The sequence below is a fragment of the Phyllopteryx taeniolatus genome, chromosome 8 (assembly GCF_024500385.1).
Source record: "Phyllopteryx taeniolatus isolate TA_2022b chromosome 8, UOR_Ptae_1.2, whole genome shotgun sequence".
Lineage (NCBI taxonomy): Eukaryota > Metazoa > Chordata > Actinopteri > Syngnathiformes > Syngnathidae > Phyllopteryx > Phyllopteryx taeniolatus.
The window spans coordinates 9,586,986-9,610,407 of NC_084509.1; the positions used below are offsets into that span (position 1 = coordinate 9,586,986).

The 23,422-nt window shown below is 41.8% G+C and overlaps 1 protein-coding gene across 2 annotated transcripts; it reads left to right on the top strand.

The window, feature by feature from the left end:
- The first annotated feature begins 1,742 nt into the window (after positions 1-1,742).
- jam3a (junctional adhesion molecule 3a) lies at positions 1,743-23,121 on the top strand. 2 transcript variants are annotated; one of them, XM_061781183.1, is made up of 9 exons: positions 1,743-2,261; positions 14,930-15,001; positions 15,082-15,195; positions 15,343-15,495; positions 18,400-18,602; positions 18,862-18,961; positions 21,111-21,240; positions 21,316-21,367; positions 22,094-23,121. In XM_061781183.1, exons 1-9 carry the CDS (start codon positions 1,949-1,951, stop codon positions 22,127-22,129), a joined length of 1,173 nt encoding a protein of 390 aa, XP_061637167.1. In that variant the 5' UTR covers positions 1,743-1,948; the 3' UTR covers positions 22,130-23,121. The 2 variants fall into 2 exon arrangements, with proteins under 2 accessions (XP_061637167.1, XP_061637168.1); XM_061781184.1 differs by lacking the exon at positions 1,743-2,261 and adding an exon at positions 2,315-2,731.
- The last annotated feature ends 301 nt before the right edge of the window (positions 23,122-23,422 follow it).

Consider the following 23,422-nt stretch of genomic DNA (forward strand, 5'->3'; position numbering starts at 1 on the left):
GGTTTTTTATTTATTTATGGTCAAAAGGATCAATGTAAAATATGTGAGGGAAACTGCCACAATTTCAATTTTTAACAGGAAAAAACCAACAACACATTCATTGGGCCCTACAGAAACACTATTTGCTTTATTCACTTAAATGACTTAATGAAGAAACTGCTTGCTGACCAGATGTAGTGATTGTGTGTGTCCGTGTGCTAATTTTGCCACATCCACTGCCAAAACAACAGCAAAAACATCTGCAACTTACCGCAAGGTGTTTTCTCAAGTTAGAAGTGGGCTGAAATATCCAAGTTTGGGCAATCACAATTTCAGAGCTGCATGACAAAGCTGTTGTTTTTTGGTCTGTAAACACACTCGCGCGGCTGTTTTTCTTTTTTCCTCCCCAAAATGAGTCATTTTGATTGAGTCGTGAAGGCTATGTGCACGGTCATGTGACTGCCTTGTGTCGTCTGATTGGTGAATTAAAGTCAAATGACATAAGTGATCCCGTTTGATTGGCGCAACGGGCGCCCTATGCGGAAGTCGAAGATAGTCTAAAGACACATGCAAGAATGGATAAATAAAAGTAGCGAACGGCATGTCGATCATTGTAACGGAGTAAAAGTATCGATCCTTCTTTCCAGAAATGCTCAAGTAAAAGTAAAAAGTAAAGTGCATTTAAAGTACTCTGACAAGTACAGTTTATCGAAAATGTTACTTGAGTAAATGTAACGGGAGAAAATGTAATGCGTTACTACACACCTCTTGGTCTCAGTTTATTGTCAGTCCACAATATATGTGACACATACAGGTGGGCCGAAACTGCTTTGAGGCCACTGTCACCCCCAAAAAAATATATAAAAAACAAACTATAGACAAAAAGACATATACATACATTCATACATGCTCTTTGTTGTATGAAGAGCAGTTATAGATGAAAGAGGAGGTCTGTAGCCTCGATCATAGATGTTGCAATCACAGCGTAATTGATGTCGCTCCTGTTCGCCACAAGCAAAGTTCAAAGTAAGCAAGCAACTTTAGCTACCAATGCCGAGTAACATACACTCTTTGCCGACACTCCTCGCTCAGCTCAGCTCCCCCCGCCAAGCAGCCAATGTGCAATATTCAGCAGACATATTATGCCTACCAACAGTTTCATACACTGGACATTAGGTGTATATTAATAATAATAATTCATCATTTGATCATTTATATCACTGTCAATAATATACTTCCCAATTTGCACAAATATTACAATTCCATAAGTAGGCTATATATTCTTTTGGGGTTAAATACACCAAGTACCATCTAAAAAAAAAATACTTATCTCTCCAAGTACCAGCATTATGACCAATATTAAAATACAATAATGTAGCAGGCCAAAGTGTTCATCAAAAAAAACAGGCAGTGGTTGTATACCTAAAGATTATACCTGTACTTTTTATTGTAAGCCACTGTGACATTATGCACAGTTTGAACATTAACACTCTGCTTAAATATAGAATAAAACATGTACTTAAATAATGAAAGCATAAAAGCGAAATAAAATGTACTGAAATGTTTAAAAATTGTTCTTAAAAGATTGAATACAAACGTATTATATTGCACTTGAAAGTTAAATACAATGGAACTGTACTTAAAAAACATACTGTACTTAAAAAGATTTTTAAAAGTACTGTACACGAAAGATAAAACTGGATTTAAATTTGCATTTAATTCAGTAATTCCTTCGTGTACCACTGGGGGGAGTCCGCGTACCCCATACCAATATGCAACATCGTAATTTATATATTTTTTTCCCCTTGCTTGGATTGATTTAAAAAAAAGGTTTTATACCTCCTCGATGCTGCTTTTGATTTGTCCTTTGTAGTTCTTTCTACATTAATACGAGTGACCATGTGCGAATACTGCTGCTAGGACAAATACACTACCCTCACGGGATGAATGAAGTATCTTATCTGTCCATATGTCCGTCCATGCATGCATCCACACACCTTACGATATTCAGCAGGTGTTTGGTGCCTGCGAGGCAGAGCGCAGGGCGTACCCTCCACGCACTGTAGCTATGGAAACTGGTCGATGGCAACATCCACCAGTCCTCTCTCTCGCTCTCCTCCTCTCTTTCTGCGCCCCCCACCCCCCACCACACACACACACACATCTTCGCCGTTACCTTCTGCGAGGTGGCGAGCGCGTGTGCAGCCGTGAACGACAAACGAGGCGCCGCAAGATGGCGATTGTGCGACTGATGGCGTGTTGTGTGCTGTGCGCCAGCCTCGGTAAATCCCTCCACCTCCATCTACATCGCACATACGCTCGTGTCGCCTTTACGGACGCTCGTAGAGCGGCAGCCGCTCACTCAGCTAACATTCGGAGCAGCCCAGCCGCCGCTAAGTTAGCTCGACGTAAAAATAAGGTTGAAAGACACGTTCGACGGTTACGCATTGTTACTAACTCGGGGGACTGAACGTTCGTCAAAGAGAGCAATGACGTCGCCTCTTTTACGTGACCAACTCTTTCGTGCGTCGGCGTGCACGTTGGTAGTTCCGCTTTCACTCCTCGACTTGATTTGAGTTCGCGGCAGGCGGCCGCTGGGGGGACGCGAGCTCGTTGTTAATTGTTGCGGGTTATTATCGCACGTGACGCGGTTATTGGTCAGCTGCAATGTCGGTCGCGATGGCGAGGAGCGGGAGGACAACATCTGCCTTGTGTGCGCCGTCACTTTGGCTCGTCGTGTGCGCCTTCATGTGTAAGTAGATCGTCCATGCTGCTTCACTTCACTACAACTGTAAATAATGGCTGTGCGTGTGTCAGGGGACTTCGTGTATTTCGTGGCTTTTATTTACCCCCCAGAATGTGTTGTGCAGTACAGGGTGATATGAATGCGTCGCAACTGTTAATTTAGTAGTTTCGTAAACCAAATGCCATATTTTTAATAATGAAAGTAGTTGCGTGTACGTGACATTTTTTTGCCGAACAGAATCAGATGGATGCAGGTCAAAATGACTATGGAGTAGATTGACTTTAATGTAAGTCAGCGTAGCTCACGTTGAATAAAATCAATGATGTCATGGCTTTGCATCAAAGCATTTATGCGTCCCAAAAATGGGGACTGCGAGAAAAAAACAACAAAAACGTGTACAAATCGCAGGTGCTGGTCCGAAATGTGGTATGTTTCATATTTTTTTTCCACAAATCTATACTTTTGGTCAGTCCCATGTGTGTTTTATTTTAACAAATTATTGGCCAATCCAAAGTGTTGAAAAATAGATACAATGTTAAATGACTCAACAAACATGAAACGCCATGGTTTTGGAGATGCGAGAATTGTTACTTAGAGCGTATGAGAAGAACCTCGGCTGTTGAGCCACACACCGCTTCACCGAGATATTATCGGGCTACATTATGGTACATTTCGATGACACAAATGCACAAAAGAAAGAAAAACAAATAACATTCTAGCTTGTCGTGCACTGTTTGTTTGCATGTTTGTTTTTGCATGCGGCAATGTAAGGTAACTAATAATGCCGAGATGAATCAGTCCCAGGGCGAGTGGTGACGTCTCATCAACCCCGCTTAGAACAACCGGTCGGGCAGATGGATGCGGACGGTGTTGGGGTGATGTATTGTGCATGTGCTGGTGTGCGTGTGTGGTCATCTTGCTGAGTGGAAGCCGGCGGTGTGTTGGCTGGTGTCTACAAACGCTAGATTGCATCCGTAGGGTTTGAACTCCTGACCCGTGTGTGAATCAACGCACTGACAGGTAGAGCCTTCAATTATCAGACTACTGATGACGCTGTCGATGACGTGCTCATCGCACGTTTCCAGTAGTTTAAGCCTGTGAATTACGCGGATGAAATTATGGTTATGTTGAAATTACATGTCCCTGTACGACCGGAGTCAGAGTTTGGTCCGCATATCCGACAGTAAGTCGGACTCGTTTCCGGTGAGGGTTGTACTCCGCCAAGGCTGCCCTTTGTCGCCGATTCTGTTCATAACTTTTATGGCGCAGCCGAGGCGTAGAGGGGGTCCGGTTTGGTGGCCTCAGTATCGCATCTCTGCTTTTTGCTGATGATGTGGTTCTGTTGGCTTCATCAAGCCGTGACCTCCAACTCTCATTGGAGCGGTTCGCAGCCGAGTGTGAAGCGGCTGGGATGAGAATCAGCACCCCTAAATCTGAGACCATGGTCCTCAGTCGGAAAAGGGTGGCATGCCCTCTCCGGGTCGGGGATGAGATCCTGCCCCAAGTGGAGGAGTTCAAGTATCTTGAGGTCTTGTTCACAAGTGAGGGAAGAATGGAACGGGAGATCGACAGGCGGCTCGGTGCAGCGTCTGCAGTGATGCGGACTTTGTATCGATCCGTTGTGGTAAAGGAGCTAAGCCGAAAGGCGAAGCTCTCGATTTACCGGTCGATCTACGTTCCTACCCTCACCTATGGTCACGAGCTGTGGGTCGTGACCGAAAGAACAAGATCCCGGATGCAAGCGGCCGAAATGAGTTTCCTCCGCAGTGTGTCCGGGCTCTCCCTTAGAGATAGGGTGAGAAGCTCGGTCATCCGGGAGGATCTCAGAGTAGAGCCGCTGCTCCTCCGCATTGAGAGGAGCCAGATGAGGTGGCTGGGGCATCTGATTCGCATGCCTCCCGGACGCCTCCCTGGTGAGGTGTTCCAGGGGGCACGTCCCACCGGGAGGAGACCCCGTGGACGACCCAGGACACGCTGGAGGACGTAGTCTCTCCAGCGTGTCCTGGGGGGATGGGAACGCCTCGGGATCCCCCCGGAAGAGATGGATGAAGTAGCTGGGGAGAGGGAAGTCTGGGCATCCTTGCTAAAGCTACTGCCCCCGCGACCCGACCTCGGATAAGTGGTAGAAAATGGATGGATGGATGAAATTACATGCTCCGCTAGTTTTGGAGTATTGCCATGTTTTCTGATATTGTTAATATACTCTTTGCACTATGTAGCTAAAGAACCAATGAAACCATGTTTTATTAGGGCTCGAGCAGCTACAGAAATTATTATTATTTTTATTTTAGTAATTCCAAATAAGGGCATTTTTGGGGCCCTAAACATGCGCGTAGGTTTTTTGGCGCGATTACCAAAAAATGGCTCAACAGTGTCCCCTAGAACCATGCCTAAACTACATCAAAGGACAACTTGGTTATACGTTTGACCTAAGACTCCGAAATGTGCTATGCATATAACGCAGACCCAGATGCACAAAAAAGTCAGCGCAAGCAATATCGTAAACACAACAGGAAGTGACCTAAGACCCTTTGAAGGAAAAAAAGTGCAAAATGTCCACATTTTTGCAGGGTTTATACTTTTGCGAAATCCTCCTACAGCTTTCATGTGATTCCCTTCAATCTTGCTCTGTAATTTAATTTAATTTAATCTAACGTACTATATGACAGGGGCGGGGCTTCAAACTTCATTTCACATTTTGCCACAAAACCGAAAATGCTTAAACTTGATCAAAGTCTCATTCGCGGTACGTTTCATCTAGAGCTACAAAAATCGTCTCACACTTGTATCGACCCCAGAAGGACAAAAACACGCATATACTAAAACCAACAGCAAGTGACCTGGGACCTCGTAAATGTACCATTCGACCTTTTTCGCATGCTTGCAGATGCAATCCATACAGTTAATCAAAAAGCTATTTGTGGTACGTCACACCTACACCTACCATACTTGGCAATTGTCATTGCAAACCATATCCTAAATACAACAGAAAGTGACCTACAACCTTGTAAATGTACACTTTTGGATAATTTACAGGTGTCACACTTTTGCGAACTTGTCCTACAGGTTTCATCAGAATCAGAATCAGAACCAGAACCAGAACCAGAATTATACCTACACCTACGGAAATGCGGACACGTGTAGCACCCCGACACGAACAACAACTTAATTACAACCCATATTCAGGAAGTGACCTATTACCTTTTCAATGTACAGCTGCGCCCCTTTTTCCAACATTTGCATGGGTCATACTTTTGCACGTGTCCTCCAGCAGTGGTGTCCAATCTACGGGGTGGGGGGGTGTCTTTTGTGGGCATCCTCCTCCATTTTTGTGCGGACCGCATTTCCTCTAGGTAACCTTTGACATGTCTTTGCAATTCTCCGACATTTTTGCAGCCCGGGGGCCATTTGCAGCCCGTCCTCCATTTTTGTGCAGCCCGTTTTACGGTGGAGGAGTCCAGACTGCCCCTAAATGGTTGCATTTTGCCCCTGATGTAGTATGCACATAAGAATTATGTAAGCATACTACTATAACTATGTGATACCTTATGTAGTACAATACTACACTAATACCTAACCTACGGCCCAGGGGCTATTTGTAGCAGTAGTTTCCAACCATTGGCACGGGGACCATTTGCTGCTTGTCCTGCGTTTTTGTGCGGCCCGCATTTACTCAATATAACCTTTGACACAGCTTTGCACTTCTCTGACAGCAGTGGTGTCCAACCTATGGCCCGGGGGCCATTTGTGGACCCTACTCCATCATGCCAATACCCCAAACTGCCAGTACCCCAACGGGGCCGGGGTGAGATGGCCCGATTATAGCTGCTCGCAGCTGTAGTTACATATTGTTTTTGGAAAATCGGCAGATCCACAACTCGCTGGTTCATTTTCTTTTGGTTTCCACAATGGTGGAGCAGATAGTAGTTTTAATAAATCAGTGTTTAATAATGACCATCAATTCTTAAAATAGCACACAAAGTAAGAAAATGTATGTTTGGTAGATTATTTGTTGCAACAATGCTTCTTGGCAATAAATCCTATACCGTTAGAAAGCCTGGTGCCACGTTTGTATGGAACACGCATTTGCGGGATGAACAGCACAGCTGAGTATGTGGTTTGCGCCCATTAAAAGATTTGCCAAATCTTCTTTGCCACTGCCAAACAGCTTATTGTGCTGTTAATTTTTGTGGAAGCATCACGATGCTTGCACATCACAATTGTAATGGAGCAGACTGCAGTAATTCTATTTTTAAAAAGTGCAGTTAGTTTGCTATTGAACATAAAGTTATAAGATGATGATCAATGTTTAATTTTAAGGAACTGACTGATGTTTGCATGTAAAAGTAGTGATGGCGCAGATTGATGTTACTTTATTTTTTACAAATCAATTGCATTTAATTTTAATAATGCATTAGAAGTTAGGAGCACATGTCTGACAATAAGCATCTAATTTTGCTGAACCGATTCAGATTGATTCGCGCAGGTTGGTCAAAATCATGATGCAGCAGATTGTCGTTACTATATATTTAAAAAAACGATTGTTAAAATTTTGACAGTAAGCATAAATTTGGAAGCAGATGTCTGACAGTAAAGGTTTATTTTTGCGGAACCACTCTGATACACGCATGTCACAATCATGCTGCAGTGGATGCTTGTTACCTTGTCTTAATTTAGTAATGAGCATAATGTTAATATTTGGTGAGATTATGGTTACGGCTGGTAAAATATTGCTGTAATGTGTAGTAAGTGACTTGCCCCAACAAGATAGCTGTCCCCACGGGATCAGGATGATACATGTGAATATTCTCATTCTTGGGATCAGTAGTTATCCTAATGGTGAAGTCATCATCACCCTTGAGGGTAAAATAAAGGGAGTATAGTATTTATGCCAAAGAATGACTTCAACGTTTTAACAGTGAGCATTGCATTATTGTAGATTACGTGACTGAAGGAAAAGGGGCTGAATAACACTTCCTTTCTCATCCCCCTCAAGTATTTTTGACAACATGCTCACGGTCTAAACTCACTAGTTGTTTTCACAGAGTGGATCCCAATAGCCCAGTTGCTCGCATGTTTGCCGAGGCTGCTGGAATGTCTGGGAAAGGGGCTTTTTTTAGCCGCCTTCATATTTTGGCGCGTAAGAGGATTGCGGGACGTGACTATCCGAATGCACGTTTCTCCACACAGCAGAATGCGCTTTGTATGACGAGTCACTGGAAGAACACAGGGATTAAGACATCCCGGGATTAATGTGGTCATTCTCCAGTATTGTCTCCTTGCTGACCCTCATTGTGCCACAGAGACACCATTGTCGCATGCTCGCTTTTATTCTCCGCTCCTTATGGCATTTAGTATTACATTGTCTACTTTCGTTCCCACGGCCTACATTTTGTTAAGGGTGACAACCTCAATAAAAACAATGAACTGGATTAGAGACGGACATTTGACTGCATTTCCGTGATGAACCAGGAGGAAAATTTTCAATCATGTTTTCAGTTGGGTGGGAGAATCTGTCTGTGAATGTTGTGAACTCCTGTTTAGATGCGAGTGTTGTACTGACAATTTTGAGGCCTCAAGTATTACTGGGTCGGAAAGTGAAAAAATATGACTAATAGTAAAATGTATGAGTTATTATGAGAATTATGAGAAACCAAAATAGAATAGTAGTCACAATTTTACAAGAAATGTAGTACCGTAGTATTGGGGGTGGGTGTGGAGATTGCATTGAAATATTATCCATCCATCCATTTCCTTTACCGCTTATCCTCACTAGGGTCGCAGGCTGCTGGAGCCTATCGCAGCTATCTTCGGGCAGCAGGCGGGGTACACCCTGAACCGGTCGCCAGCCAATCGCAGGGCTATTATGAGAATACATTCAGATTTTTTTTTCTTTTAGAAAAAGTCCTGTTTGGCATTTTAGAGAAAAAGAAATCCTCGAGGACAAGGCTCCAAGTTAACCGATCCCTGATTGCCCGGGCGGGGCAAGTCAAAAATAGTTAAGGGAAAGCCAGCAAAACATACAAATATTCCCGATCGGGCAAGCGTTTGAGAAAAAACAAATGTCATTTCTAGGGATGTCACAATATTCACGATATTGCGAAATTAAAAGTGGCATAAAATAACGAGCTGTTGTGCTTAAAATGTGCCGTCTGTTCAAAGCCAAGCCGGTTAGGCAGGTTGCTAGAGGGCTTCACTTCTCATTTGAGCGTAAACGCACCCGATTAAACGCGTAACCCATGTGACCCATGTGTGTAAGTCTAAAGAAATACACGTATTGGCTGACTGGCCCCCGTGACCGCAGCGTTGAGAGGAGTGCGTTAGTGTTGCAACTTACTATGGCGTACTACTACTCCATCAGAGCGTTCACAATCAACTGGGCGAGATGGAGGCGCCTTGTTGTTCACGCCGGCCTCTGTCCCAGCAAACGCAGACCCACAGGCCGGGATCAGTTGCTTCGCAAAGTCAGCGTCCTGGCCTGCGGCGACCGCCACCGGCGGGATACTCCGTGAGTTGGAGCTACGTGTGTCGCCGCCGCCGAGAGACAAGAGTAGACAATTTCTCAATGAACAGTTTTGTTATTGTGAGCATAGCATGATTATTGCTGCAACAATAGCGTTTTGGAGGTACTGTATACAAATGAAAACATTGGATCGATGGGGATAGAATTGCACAGTAATACAGTCCCCTCCAAAAGTATTGGAACAGGAAGGTCCTTAGAATCCTTTGTTTTTGTTGTATGCTGAAGACATTTGGGTTGGTATTTACATCTAGATGTGTTAACACAACTCAGGACAGAGCACCTTTTGGCTTGCCACGGACAAGCAAAAGGTTTCAAGCAAGTGCTTAAAAAGTTAACTCCGAGCCCTGGAGAAAAATAGTTACAATTTTATGAGAATATAAGTCGGAAAAGTTCATTTATTGTTCATGTTAGGAGAAAAAAAAGTCAAAATTTTACGAGATAAGCATCGTATAATTACATTACGACTTTGATTGTCATAATATTAAGACTTCATTTTGTAACACAACATTACGACTTTATTCTTGTAACATTAGGATTTAATTCTCATGACATTACGATTATATTGCCGTTACATGACAACATTAACATTGTAATGTTACTACTTACATACAATTTTCTGCTCATACTATTGTGACCTTTGGAATATTACAACTGTCATTATCGTCACATTAGATCATTTTTATTGATCACATTACGACTTTATAATTGTAACATTACAGCTATTTTCTCAATTTACTCTATTTAATTTGTTTATTGACTCAACAGATTCGACCTATTAGAATCTCTGGCAGCGTCAAGCGTGTTTTATTGATCTAATTGAATGAAGGTGTTTCTTATGTGCAGAATAACCCATTACGTAGTGCTATGTGAAAGCACTGAATCCACAAATGTTATGCTTTTCTTCTCTTACTCGTGAAAGTACCTCATGCCTTTGTACTGTAGCTGTTTTACTAATAAGCCATAATGCTACACCTCTGGCCTGCCCGCCACGTATGAAGCTGTTAAAGGATAATCCACAAATTGTGAGGGGCATTGTTTGCTGGACAAGCTCAATTTGTTTCTCTCGGGATGTCCAGTCACAACTGGAGTAAAAATAGCTTTCACTTCCCCCACCACCATGTTCAGGGTGAGAAAAGTCAGCGAGGGAGACAGAAGCCGAGACCTGGGAGTCACGTCTCATCTGCGCACAGCGACGCATTGATACGACTTGCTGCTCGGGCAGGAGCCATGTTTTCATCGCTCCCACAGGCCCCCGTATGTGTGTGTGTGTGCGCGTGCGTGTGTGCGCGCGAGAGCATGTTGGTGGCGCCCTGCTCGGAGGCGAGGGGAGTGATGTCGTGTGGTAACGGGCCGCTTTGAATAAAGACCTGAATTAGTCAGAAAGCTGCAGGGGAACAAGGAAAGGGAATGTCTTGTGTTGCACGAGGCTTTTATTTGTCTTAATTTCAGCCTCCATTTTGGGGTCTTTAATCCGAACCCCAGTGGGCGTGTGGATTCCGTCATGACCTAGCAGGGGGGTTATTAAGTCCCATGTGTGCCCTGCTCTTATCCACATAAGAATCACCACAGACAATGGTTAAAGGCCCAGCGGATTGTGAAAACATTCACCACACCAAATTTATAATGACCCCATTTGTGAACACTTTCTCACCCTGTTCTCATCTCGGCTTCCTGCTCATCCAGGAGCATTACCATATACATTTTTGAATAACAGCAATGATGTTAAAGTTGTCATTTTATGAAGAAGTCATGCTATTGTGACCAAAAAAATGACATTTTGAAATTTTGAACTTTTCACAAAAAATAGTCCTAATTTTGCGACTCGTCGAAATAGACAAAAAAATATAGCTCAGTGGATGAATTTGAATATCTTAGTTTAAAAAAAACCCACACATTTTACAAAAAAGGGGCGATTTTGTGACATATAAGTTAAAAAAAAAAAAAAAAACCTTTAGAAATAGTTGCAACCCTAACCCTTTCACAAGAATAAAGTACTGTCGTAATATTCAGGGGTGGCCGCGGCAGCCTCAGACAGAAAGCCGGTCATTCTCGCCGGTGGGCGCGGCCACCCCAGTGGTGGGTGATGGCCCCAATAACGTTTTTTTCACAGTGAAAAATTGCAACTGGTAATATTGTAAGAATGAATGAGAGGAAATTTGTAGTATTGCAACATTGAAGTTGTAATTCTACAAGAATAGAGTAGAAATATTTTTGGAGTGGGAAAAGTCGCAATTTTATTTCATCGAAAGAGATGTACAATAAATTAACTAAAGAAGTGTTTTTGTTGTTTAAAAATAGAAAGTCATACTCATGCGACATACACCATATGCATTTTTGAGAATAAAGTGGAAATATTCAGAGAATATTTTTTTTGCAGAAAATTGCAACAGTAGAAAATAGATTTTATTACAAGATTTATTTTTGATAAAAAGTAAACATTTTACAATAACAATATTATAGACCTTAATTGTGCACTATTGTAATATTTAAATCAGCCTAGTTTGTGGATTCACCTTTTCTTCCTGCCCCCAATTTTGACACCGAAGCATCCTGCTATTTGAAAAAAAAAAAAAAAAAAGTTGGCATTTACTTAAATAACACAGATTGCTTTGAGGAGTCCACTCAAGCAAGGACAGCTAAAATCTTCAGAGTTACTGTATGCTCTGTGTGCCCGAGGCCAAACAAGAATGATGATTAAATATGCAGCACATTTAAGCACGGTTAAGTAATTTGCGCTTCTGCTTTATGCGGCGCCCACACTTTTTGTTTATTGCTCACAATCTGCATACATTTAAAATGTGAAGGTGTTTACCTGCACCGGAAGCTGCCATTATTATATTTTAGGGTGTACAAACAATAGCTGACGCAAATGTATTATTTAGCAGCGATGCTTCAGTTTGTCAAGAGAGCAGCACGCCTGTCAACTTGACATCACATAGCAGTTCTGGTCTGGTGTGTTCTCATGTCATGTTACAACATCAGACTTGGTCTCCTCTTTGCGGTCTTCTAACTTTCTTCCGATTAACTATTAACATAACAGGCCGCACGTTATGCTTCCTGTGGCCTATCTGCATGCCGCAAAGTCTCCAGCTAGTGAACAGCAGACCGCACTCATGTACTTGGACCTCGAGGCCGTGTGAAACATTGAGGATGCATTGATCAGCCATGTGTGTGCTTTTTAGTCTTGATATGATGCGGAATAAGATAATAGTGGAAAAGGGGCATTTCCAACACAAGTGAGGGCAGTTTAAAAGAAAAAAAAGGCCTTTCATGGCGCATTGTTTTTCATATTTTGTCCATCCCATTTATCTAAATTCTATGCATCCATTTTCTATATTGCTTGTTTGAGGCATACTTTTCGACAACCTTTTTAGTTAAACGCTAACCTATACAATCTTTGGCAAATTCATCCATTTTCTACACCACTTATCCTCACTAGGATCGTGGGTATGCTGGAGCCTATCCCAGCTGTCTTCAGGTGAGAGACCGGTTACACCCTGAACTGGTCGCCAGCCAATCGCAGGGCACATATAAACAAACAGCCATTCGCACTCACATTCATACCAACGGACAATTTAGAGTCTTCAATTAACCTACCGTGCATGTTTTTGGGATGTGGGAGGAAACCGGAGTACCTGGAGAAAACCCACGCAGGCACGGGGAGAACATGCAAACTCCATCCTAGCTGACGTTGGGAAAGCAAATCGTAGGGAAACAAACATCATCACTCACATTCGCACCTACGGAAAATTTTAAGTTTTCACCGAACCTCACACACACGTTTTTGGAATGTGGGACAAAGCCGGACTACCAGGAGAAAACCCTTGCAAGCACGGGAGAACATTCAAACTCCACACAGGGGTTCGAGGGCAGAGATTCGAACCCCAAACCTTAGAAGTGTGAGCCACATGTGCTAACCACAAGTAACACCATGCTGTTCTAATTCATAGTAGGCACCGAACCCACCCGGTTAATAAAATTGCAATTTGATGACATTTCTTTGATCAACAATGAACCTCTCCGAATTTTCTGAAGTCCTGTTTCCATAGCAATATAATATTGCGCAGAATCATGCCTGAAGTGATAATTGTTCTGAGACAGCAAATTAGTTGAGAGTGAATCAACGGCGCTTCTGCTTCAAGACACAATAAACAATTCCATGCAATCCACCAGAGATGTCAAAAGTACTGGTATCAGTACTTAAGTACAAAAAAAACTAGTAAAAGTACTGAAGCCATACCCTGGGGAAACAATGGACAAAACATCCATACATCTATTTTCCATGCAGCTTATCCTCACAAGGATCGCGGGCGTGCTGGCGCTTATCCCAGCTATCTCTGGGCGAGAGGCGGACTACACCCTGAACTGGTCGCCAGCGAATCGCAGGGCACATATAAACAAACAATCATTCAGACTCACATTCGCGCCTATGGGCAATTTAGAGTCTTAAATTAATCTACCATGCATGTTTTTGGAACCTGGAGTACCTGGAGAAAACCCATGCAGGCTTTGAATCTTTGAATCCGGGACCTCAGAACTGTGATGCAGATGTGCTAACCAGTCGGTCACCGTCACAAATATAAAGTTTTAGATTTTGGACAATAAAGTCAGATTATTACGAGAACAGTTGTGTAATTTTATGAGAATAAAGTAGTACTTATAGGAGAATAAAGTGGCATTATTACAAGAATAAAGTTAGAATTTTAGGAGAATAAAGTCAAATTATTATAAGGAAATCCTCAGCAATTTTAGTAGTACTTTAGGAATTAGTACGTTTGATCAATTTTATCCCATCCAGTCTGTCCACTACAAAGCCCGTATCACCAAATTTGGTAACTTTTATATTGTTATCAGAAAAAACAACAGATTTTCTTTGTGTTGCTACTTTAAAGAACAAAAAAAGAAAGAATGTGGAGAAACATTACGTGTTTTTCATTGGACAGCAACAGTGTTTATCATATTGGCTGTAGTGTACAGATAATTTATTACCAGAGAGAGCAATCCGTGTTGATAGTTTGTCCCAACTATTGCAAACAATATGAGGCACACCTGCCCATTGTAAGGCTATATGGTTATTAATGTAATTGTATCATGCATCATACAAAGAGATATTTCTAATGGTTTGCTCCTCTCCTGGGGCAAAATAAGGTGAGCACATCTTGATATACAGTAGCTCCTGGATTGTGCCGGTGAGTGCGTCTGTGTCCGTACCTAATCATTTGACAAATGCATCTACCCGTAAAGCTCAAAGTCAGCACTCTAACCTCCGCCTACGTCTGAAGAAAAGCCAGCATAGTAAAAGGCCGTCACCACCAAAATATTTATGGCCTGGTGCCGTATCGTTATGTTTTTATGAGCGGCAATTGAACATTCGGCGCTTCCCCTCTCGCGAACCGCTGCTAGGCGCATTATTATCCAATTAACCACCAAAAAGGAAAGCGATAGACTTGGTGGAAGCGTGCTGTGTGTACGCTCACTCAGTTTTGGGTTAATCTTCTTGGATAGAAATAAGAAGCATTTAATACTTCTCGTCGCAGTGAGCTTGTGTGTGTGTGTGTGTGTTTATCATGATAATCCTCTTGTTTATAATGCGAGTTGCCCAGCTGCTAATGTCTGCTAATGAAAACTCCCATCAGGGTGACTCAGCATTAAGTGTTTTTTTTTCTCCTGTCTTTCCGCAGTCCACATCCCATCATCGCTCGCAGTAATCCTCCGGACCACGGACAAGATCGTGTGGGCAAATGAGTTTGAGCGTAAGTTGCCGCAACCTATTTTAGCTAAAGTAGCTTTTCTTTCCAATTTGCATTGCCCTTTTTTCCCTTCCTCTCCATAGCCGTCGAGCTGACCTGCTTAATAGAGTCCATCTCCACCAACAACCCAAGGATTGAGTGGAAGAAGATTAGGAATGGCATCCCGAGCTACGTGTACTTTCAAAAGAAGATAGCAGGTGAAGTGACACCGCAAGCTGAGGAGAATGAATGCAGGCGCTCCGAGAGAACTCTGCTTTGAATTCCGTTTGTGACCCGACCCGAGTCGTGCTGTGTTTTTCAATCAGCCATTGTAAGGTGTTTTTTTCCCTCTCTCCTCTCAAAAGGCGACTTGGAGAACAGGGCGCAGCTCAGAGAGCCGGCAAACATTGTGATCTTCAATGCCACCCGCGCAGACACGGCCGAGTACCGCTGCGAGGTGGCCGCCATCGACGATCAGAGGGATTTTGATGAGATTCTCATTAGTCTTGCAGTGAGAGGTATGTGAAATTAAAAAAACAAGGAAATCTTTTTGTCAGATGCCTCTTTCCCAAAATGTGTCTGTGAGCAAGCCGTTCTGAATTTTGCCAAGTTGTGACATCACAATTATGCAGATTTACATAGTACCGCCCCCCACACTGAGTTTCTCAGCCTGGAACTTGGCAACTCGGCTGGGCGAAGATCTCGCAATTTGGACAGACTACACAGAAACACAATCATGTCACACCAATCACTAAGTTAGCGTTAGCCAAAAGCAGCATCATCACTAGTTGCTCATAACCGACACACCACATGTTCAAATCCGCTATGCTGAATTTGACTAATGTCATTCAGCGGCTTAGTGATGAAGTACTGCCTCAATGAGTGAAAATATCTTAAGAGGGTGATTGGTTGAGCAGTGGTTAATTTTAATAAAACAGCACCGCTCCCTCCAAACAGAATTCAGCAAGGCAAAAAAAAATACATTTAAAAATAGGAGGGGGTGGGGGAGGGACAGATTTTGTAGGTATTTTGAAAACTTAACATTGTGGAAAAAAAGGTGCATAATAAGTCTCATTAAAGGTCAAACGCCAATGGACAAAATTGTTTGATTTTTGGAGCAATTTTTCTCATAGGAAATAACAGAAATACAATTAATCTTTTCCAGGCTCAGATTGTCACCATCCTTTATTAACTACATTTTTAAGTAAGAATTTAACATTTGTAACTTTTACAAGTGTAAAATATGACACGTACTTCCGGGTAGCAACAGTGCTGATGGCACCAATACTAAACAAACCATTCTATGTCATTTGACCACAATTATTACAATTATTTTACCATTCTTTTCTACCGCAGTAGTTTAAATATGTGAAGTCTCAGTGGAAAAGATGTTACGTGAGGTGAATTGCTCCCAAGGGAGACACACAACCAGTCGAAATTTACCTTTAAACAGGCCAATTGATTCAAAAACAGATGTGGTGGAAATTCAGACGTAGTTAACATGATCATTGTAGAACTAGCTAATTGACTTTTCTGTTGCTTGGCTTAATGGATATCATGTAGTAGAACTAACGTTTGCTAGCAGGCAAGCATTTTTGTTTTGCTAAATTATTCAAAGGCAACCCAATCAAACATATAATATTACATATCTGAGAAAATGTCTTCCACAAACCCAATGATGGAGGTTTGGTTCCCAGTCTGTCCCTTTAGAAGTGGCTAGTACATCGCTGGGCAGACTTGGAATCTTCTCTGTGCAACTATTTACGACAGACACTCTATTTATCCTCCTCGCCCACAGGGTCCGCTGGATTAATTTCGATTTTTTTTTTTTTTAAAGGCCCTGTAACGTGAAAATAAAAATATGTTATGAATTTGACACACCGCAGTGGAGAGTGATGGTATAAGCCTGCCAAATTTTAATAAATAGAAAATTCTCCAAGTATATAAAATGAAGCACTCATTGACACCACCTCCAAGCTGTAGGATGCTGTGGCTGTGTCTGCTGAATGCGCTGAAAACACGCCCTGCTCGACCTTCACTTGTCAATCCAATATGTGTCTCTGTGAGCCACACACAACGTGAGCCACAGGCTGCCTTGAATAACGTCTTGCTGTGTGAAATAAACAGTTAACGTTCCCTGAAGTGTCTGTCATGAGGACCCCCACACACCGACACACCAAGCCAGGCAGTGACATATTAGATGACCCTGTCCCTGGTTTAGCCACCTTGTTTGCTCGTGTGGAGAATTGGACGGGCTCGCGTACCGACGGTTGGGCCGTCCAATTTGTCATCCCTTGCTCCGTGCACTTATGTGTACATGGCTCCGCACAACAGGGGCACTGTATCGAAAATAACACACAACACTTCAGAGAATATGATTTTTTTTCCAGGTTGTAGGCGTTGCTCGACGACTAACTGCACTACTAGTGGTAGAAATGGGCCAAGTTATTATTACTAAGGAACCGGCAGTTGCACCGAATAGCTACTGATAAAATGACGGCGCTCAGTACACACGTGGATAAAATTGTTGGTACCCTTCTGTTAATGAAAGAAAAACCCACAGTGATCACAAAAATAACTTGAAAATCAGACATTTCTTTTGAATTCTGGGTCAACAGAATTATTAATTTTAAAAAACAACAACTAATGAAACAGGCCTTGACAAAAATGATGTTATCCCTTGAAAAGATTGAAAATAATCTGACCATGGGGACATGTTCAAACCAGGTGTCTCCACTCATTACTGTCACAGGTGTCTTCAAACTTGTAGTCATTCAGTCGGCCTACTTAAAAGGGTAACCAGTAATTATTGTGCTGTATGGTGACATGGTGTTTACTACACTAAACATGGACCAGAGGAAGTGAAGGAGAGAGTTGTCTCAGGAGATCAGAAAGAAAATGATTGACAAGAAAATTATAGACAAGATTCAAGTTTTTTTCTGTGACCACTGTAGGTTTTTCTCTTATTAACAGGGGGGTACCAACAATTGTATCTACGTGTGTGTATAGTGGGGAGGTCCACCTAATGCTCGAAAGTCCAAGTGTGGATTTGATCTTTTTAATCCCACCCAAAAAATCCGGACAACTGAAATAGTAAAAAACAGTTCAATGCTACAGTACTAAATTGTTCAGTCTTTGCACCTGCATGTTTTCAGCAGTTCAAACATATTTAATGTATTTAGAAACATAACACCAAAATCACTTAACAGGGTCTTTAAGTAAATCTAAAAAAAAAAAACCTGGTGGAGCAATCTCGAGCACAATGGGTTTTTGTCATCGTTTCAGTTCAGGTCAGCGGTAATCACTTTTACTTTCTGCTACCTGGAAGCACCCTAGCGCCTATTGTTAACAAACAATCTGAAAAGGTCCATAGCAGTCTTGCGTTGACACAAATCAACACGAAATATGTATGTTTTGCACAGTGAAACCCGTGGTGCCCCGATGCAGCGTGCCCGAGGCGGTCACGGTGGGCACATCGTCCGAGCTCCGGTGTCTGGAGAACGAGGGTTTCCCGGCACCCATCTACCGCTGGTTCCACAACAACGAGGAGCTTCCCCAGGACCCCAAGAACACGCCCAAGTTTATCAACGCCACATACACCATTAACACGGACACCGGAAGCCTGGTACAACACATCCCTTAATTAGTCCATTTGGACAATTGTATGCCTTCTCACTTATGCAGGAAGAAACTTTTCCCCTCCCCAGTAAAAGCCAAGTCTAAATTATTTTTGTTTATTAAGCGTATAGGCCAAAGCAGCCGCTCGTATACAAACCTGTCTATAGTTGTGTGTGCTCTGATGTAAATCCTGGACACGAGACATTTTTTACATTTGCCGACAGTGCAGCCGAGTGTCACTCAACTGACTTGACATTTCTCCTCAGAAATTCCGCAGGGTGAGGAAGGAAGACGCGGGGGAGTACTATTGCCAAGCCATGAATGACGCAGGTCACGCCCAGTGTCCCTCCCAGTGGATGGAAGTCTGTGAGTGACGTGTGATTGCGTTTGCACTTTGGACAACTATGAGGAAAACGTGGGCATTTAGTACGTGGACAGTGATGCAATGCAAAAGAGCAGAATCAGATACTATTGACGAAGAGTATAGTTCTAAATAGGAATATTGCACATAATTCATCAGTTCTCCACTTAGTGGAGCAGCCACACTTATAATCCATAAGATGTCCATTTGAATATGTTGTGGTTGTCTGTGACCATGCATTTGTCATCATTTCGTTCATGCATGATGACCAAAGATTTTACCAGCTATTTGATTGGACACTTCATTAGGTTCACCTGCACCATCTAATGCAAAGTTTATTTTGGGTTTTATAAAGTCCTCCAAGGGCCAATACAAAATGTATGATAACATATCACCTATCAAGCAAATGGTTATTCATTATTACACAGTGCTTAACATATTTATTAGATCAGGTCCATAATATACGGTTTATGCCACAGTCGCCTTAAATTAAGCACCAAGTGTTAATTGAAATATAATTTACTTATGTTTCTGTAATGGTTTACACAAGCATATCGTGTGTGTAATGCTAAAATACACTGAACTAAAATATAAACTTTTGTTTTTGCTCCCATTTTTCATGAGGTGAACTGAAAAGATCTATGTCTTTTCAATGTACACACATCTCTCAAATATTGTTCACAAATCTGTCTTAATCTGTGGTACTGAGCACTTGTATTTTGCCAGAATAATTCATCCACCTTGCAGGTGCGGTATAACAAGATGCTGATTTGACAGAAATGGTTATTGCACAGGTGTGCCTGAGGATGCCCACAGTAAAAGGCCACTCTAAAATGCATTGGGTCGACATAAGAAACAGTACTAAAAACTTGGACTTCTACAACATCCCGAATAAATCACAATGTTCCAGGAATATTTTTAGAACAGGCCCGCGGGCTACTCATGTGATACTTGGGGCCGACCTGGTGCTCGCCAGCACCATGTTGCTGACACCTGTTATAGTGGAGCAACTGTTTGTAATATCGTGGTGCCTTGAGATATGAGTGACCCGACTGAGCAAGTTTTTCAAGATATGAGCCATCATTCAGGATTTTTTTGCTTTGACAAGCGAGCTCAAGAGATATGAATGCTGTATATTGGTAGTGAACTAGACACACTTTACAAAAGCAAATAGTGAAGATTTCATCAAAGAATAGGATTCAAGCTTTGTTGTCACTCCCAGTTTAACGTTTACCGTCAAACTAAACAAAAACAAAGAGAATTACACTGTGTATTTGAAACAATCGTCACGTAGCCTTTCAGCCTAATATCTTAATGATAATGCTACATCTAACAAACAAACTGTGCAGCAATATGTAAATTGACAATCTAAATATTCACATTCATATACCCTTTATCCTTTGCATATAACGAGTAATATTAGTGCCATACTGGTGAGATAAGAGAAGTGTTGAGGCGCGATTATAAATCCCATGAAGCAGGACACGCCCTGCTGTAGTATGATTGGCTGCTGCATCCAGGCAGGACTGTTTGCGCCAGTGAGAGTCATCATATCGTAATGTAATTAAGCAACAGTATATCCATCTGTCTTATACTGCCCCCATGTGGCCAAGGCAGACACACCATCAGGAGCAGCATTCAGTTAATGCAATGTGACAAACTCTTTAATTCTTAATTGTTTGATTATGTCATTACTGTATGTTTTTATGGTTTAATTCTTAATTGTTTGATTATGTCATTACTGTATGTTTTTATGGAATACAATATTATGAAGTGCTATTTTCCCTCATTGAAATAACACATTACACATTTTTTATGGGGGGGCTGGAACAGATTAATGGCATTTCCATTGAGAAAAGTGTTTTTGAAGTATGAGCATGGTCAAGGCACGAATTAAACATGGATCTCAAGGCGCCGCTGTATTTTGCCCCATCTGTAGCTGAGATAACCAGAATATTAAAATCGGCTCACTTGATGCTGCAGTTCTGCACAAAACTACAACCACAATAATACTCTAAAATAGATGCTGAAAGCGTCAGTCATAAAAGAGCATGATGAACATGATCTGTTTAGATTCTGTTGGTGTACCTAATAACTTAATTGTATATTGGTACACAGAAGGTCTATACTGTTGTTTTTGTTTTTTTTTTACAGATGACGTCAATGTCCTCAACATTGTCCTCAAGTCTGTCGGCGGAGTGCTAGCGGTCATCTCTGTGATGGGTTGCATTTGGCATTGCGTTCCACGCGTCTTCTCCACCAAAAAAGGCCACAATGAAAACGAGTGAGTGTCTTAATACTAACCTGTTCACTCCCATGTTGACAAGATGTGCATTTATGATGTTTTATTTTGTTACAGATTCACTTGGCCGGCACAGAATGATGGAGTCGACTATGGCGATGCAGATGAGGTATAAAATTGAGCATATGCTAAAGTTAGAGGGGGCCTTTTTTCAAAAATGTGGAAGACATCTGTTCAGAACTTTGACGGATTGTGAAGTAACAGTTTGACTAACAGGTTGACTAATTTACCTAAACCGCCTCCATGTCGAGTTCTCTGCCCATGACTTCAGAGTACAGGCAAGCACAATCATGCCAAAGCCACAAGCTAAGCAGAGCTGCATTGTAAGCACAAGATTGTCGTTAGCTTCTGAGAAGTGGCACGTACTTGAATGTTCAGCTAAGTTGTTGATGAGGGTAAGCGAGGCGATGCCTCTCTCCCGCATGCGCTACATTACCGGATCAAGACCCTGCTGCCTTAATGAGTAGAAATACAATAAATGACTTAACTGCCTTTATAGGCACTAGGTTTTTTCGTCACACTCTTGGGTGCCGCTTCGCTTCTGCAGGTAGTGGCCGCTTGCCTTGCCGCAAGGCCCTAACTTCGCCCCCGGTTGTTGTGGTAACAAAAGATTAACTGCATTGACCTGCAGTAGAGAGAGGGAGGTTGAGCAGTGGGTCATTTCCATAAAAGAGGACCACGCCCTCAAAACAGTCCAATTTCAGTCGTTGTTTAAAAAGACTGATAATTCTTGATCCTTGGGATATTTTGATGAATTAAGACACCTGGAAACTTTGAAATTGTGAGGAAGAAATGCATGTCTCAAGACTGAAGTACTATTTTTTTCTTCTTTCAGGGACATTTCCGCCACAAGTCGTCATTCATCATCTGACATCTAAGTAGAAGTGACGACGAGGTTAATGTGCAACAACAATGGCACGTTCGGTTAAGTTCAAGCTGTAACATGGCACACACTGATGCACACCGAAATCAAACCAACTTGCCAAAGTAATGTTCTATATGGTTTTGTGACACTAGTTTGTTTTTATAGCGTTGACAGATTTTATATTTGACTGTTCAGTATTCCTTTCATCAGCCACCGCTCACTTGTAGAATTTATTTTTTTATTTCCCACATTTTTCTACTAGACAGTAAAGTCATTCATTCACTTCCAAACTGTGACATTTAGCCAAATGATGGTGGCGAGGGCAACATTCCATCACAAATTTTGAAACTAATTCTCTTTTCTAACGGTTTTTTTTAATACACTGAACTTGTTTTACAGAAGTCGTCTTGTGTTTTGTCTGTGCTCACGTGAGAAACATTGTGTTATTTTCTTCTTTTTCCAAGTGGCCATGGGTTTAAAGCAGTATTTGTACATATTGAATTTGTACTGGCAATAAATAGCAAATTGAAAACAGGATATCAGATAACATGAGGCACAATTTATCCGCCTTGAGCATAGCTACAAATGAGAACATTACATGTACAAGTTACCCAGTGGATCTGAATACTATATATCCCACTTTGCTGCAAATTTAGAATTTACTATTAAAAAGTGGCAATGTAAGACTACAGAGTGCTGTTTGTGTATAAGTGACCTTCTGTGTGTTACTACTTTTTTGGTTGTAGATATTGGACATATTGTCCAGTTTTGCCTCAATATTGTACATAAATGCTAAAATGTTTTCCCCCCAGTACCTTATTGTAAATAAGGCAATAAGCTGTTCAAATTGATCATTTTACAGTACAGTATTTACTGTCTAGTGTTGTTTCAAACTCTTTTTGTGTTCATGATTTGTGTAAAAACTCAGGAACTGTTGTTGTACAATGCCCACTGTCAATGGTTGATTTTTGTTATGATTAAAATACATTTGAACTGTTGATGCTTGATTGTGTCCTTTTTGCTGCAAATGAAATGTGATTAAAAAAAACGTGAATTTATAATGTACCTGCGTAAAATGCCTTTTTAAAAAAATATATATAATTTATAAAATATATAAAATATGACATCATATTTTGCTGAGCATAAGGGGGACTCGTTTCTAACGGCACCGACGTACAAGCACTACGTCGTAAACCGCGCACCCCCGTAAACAAGCGGTTTCTTCAAACTTTTCGCCAATGCAGTGTGCTCTTATTGTGTAGCCATACTACCGGTCAGCGTTTGACGTCTCAATTTGTG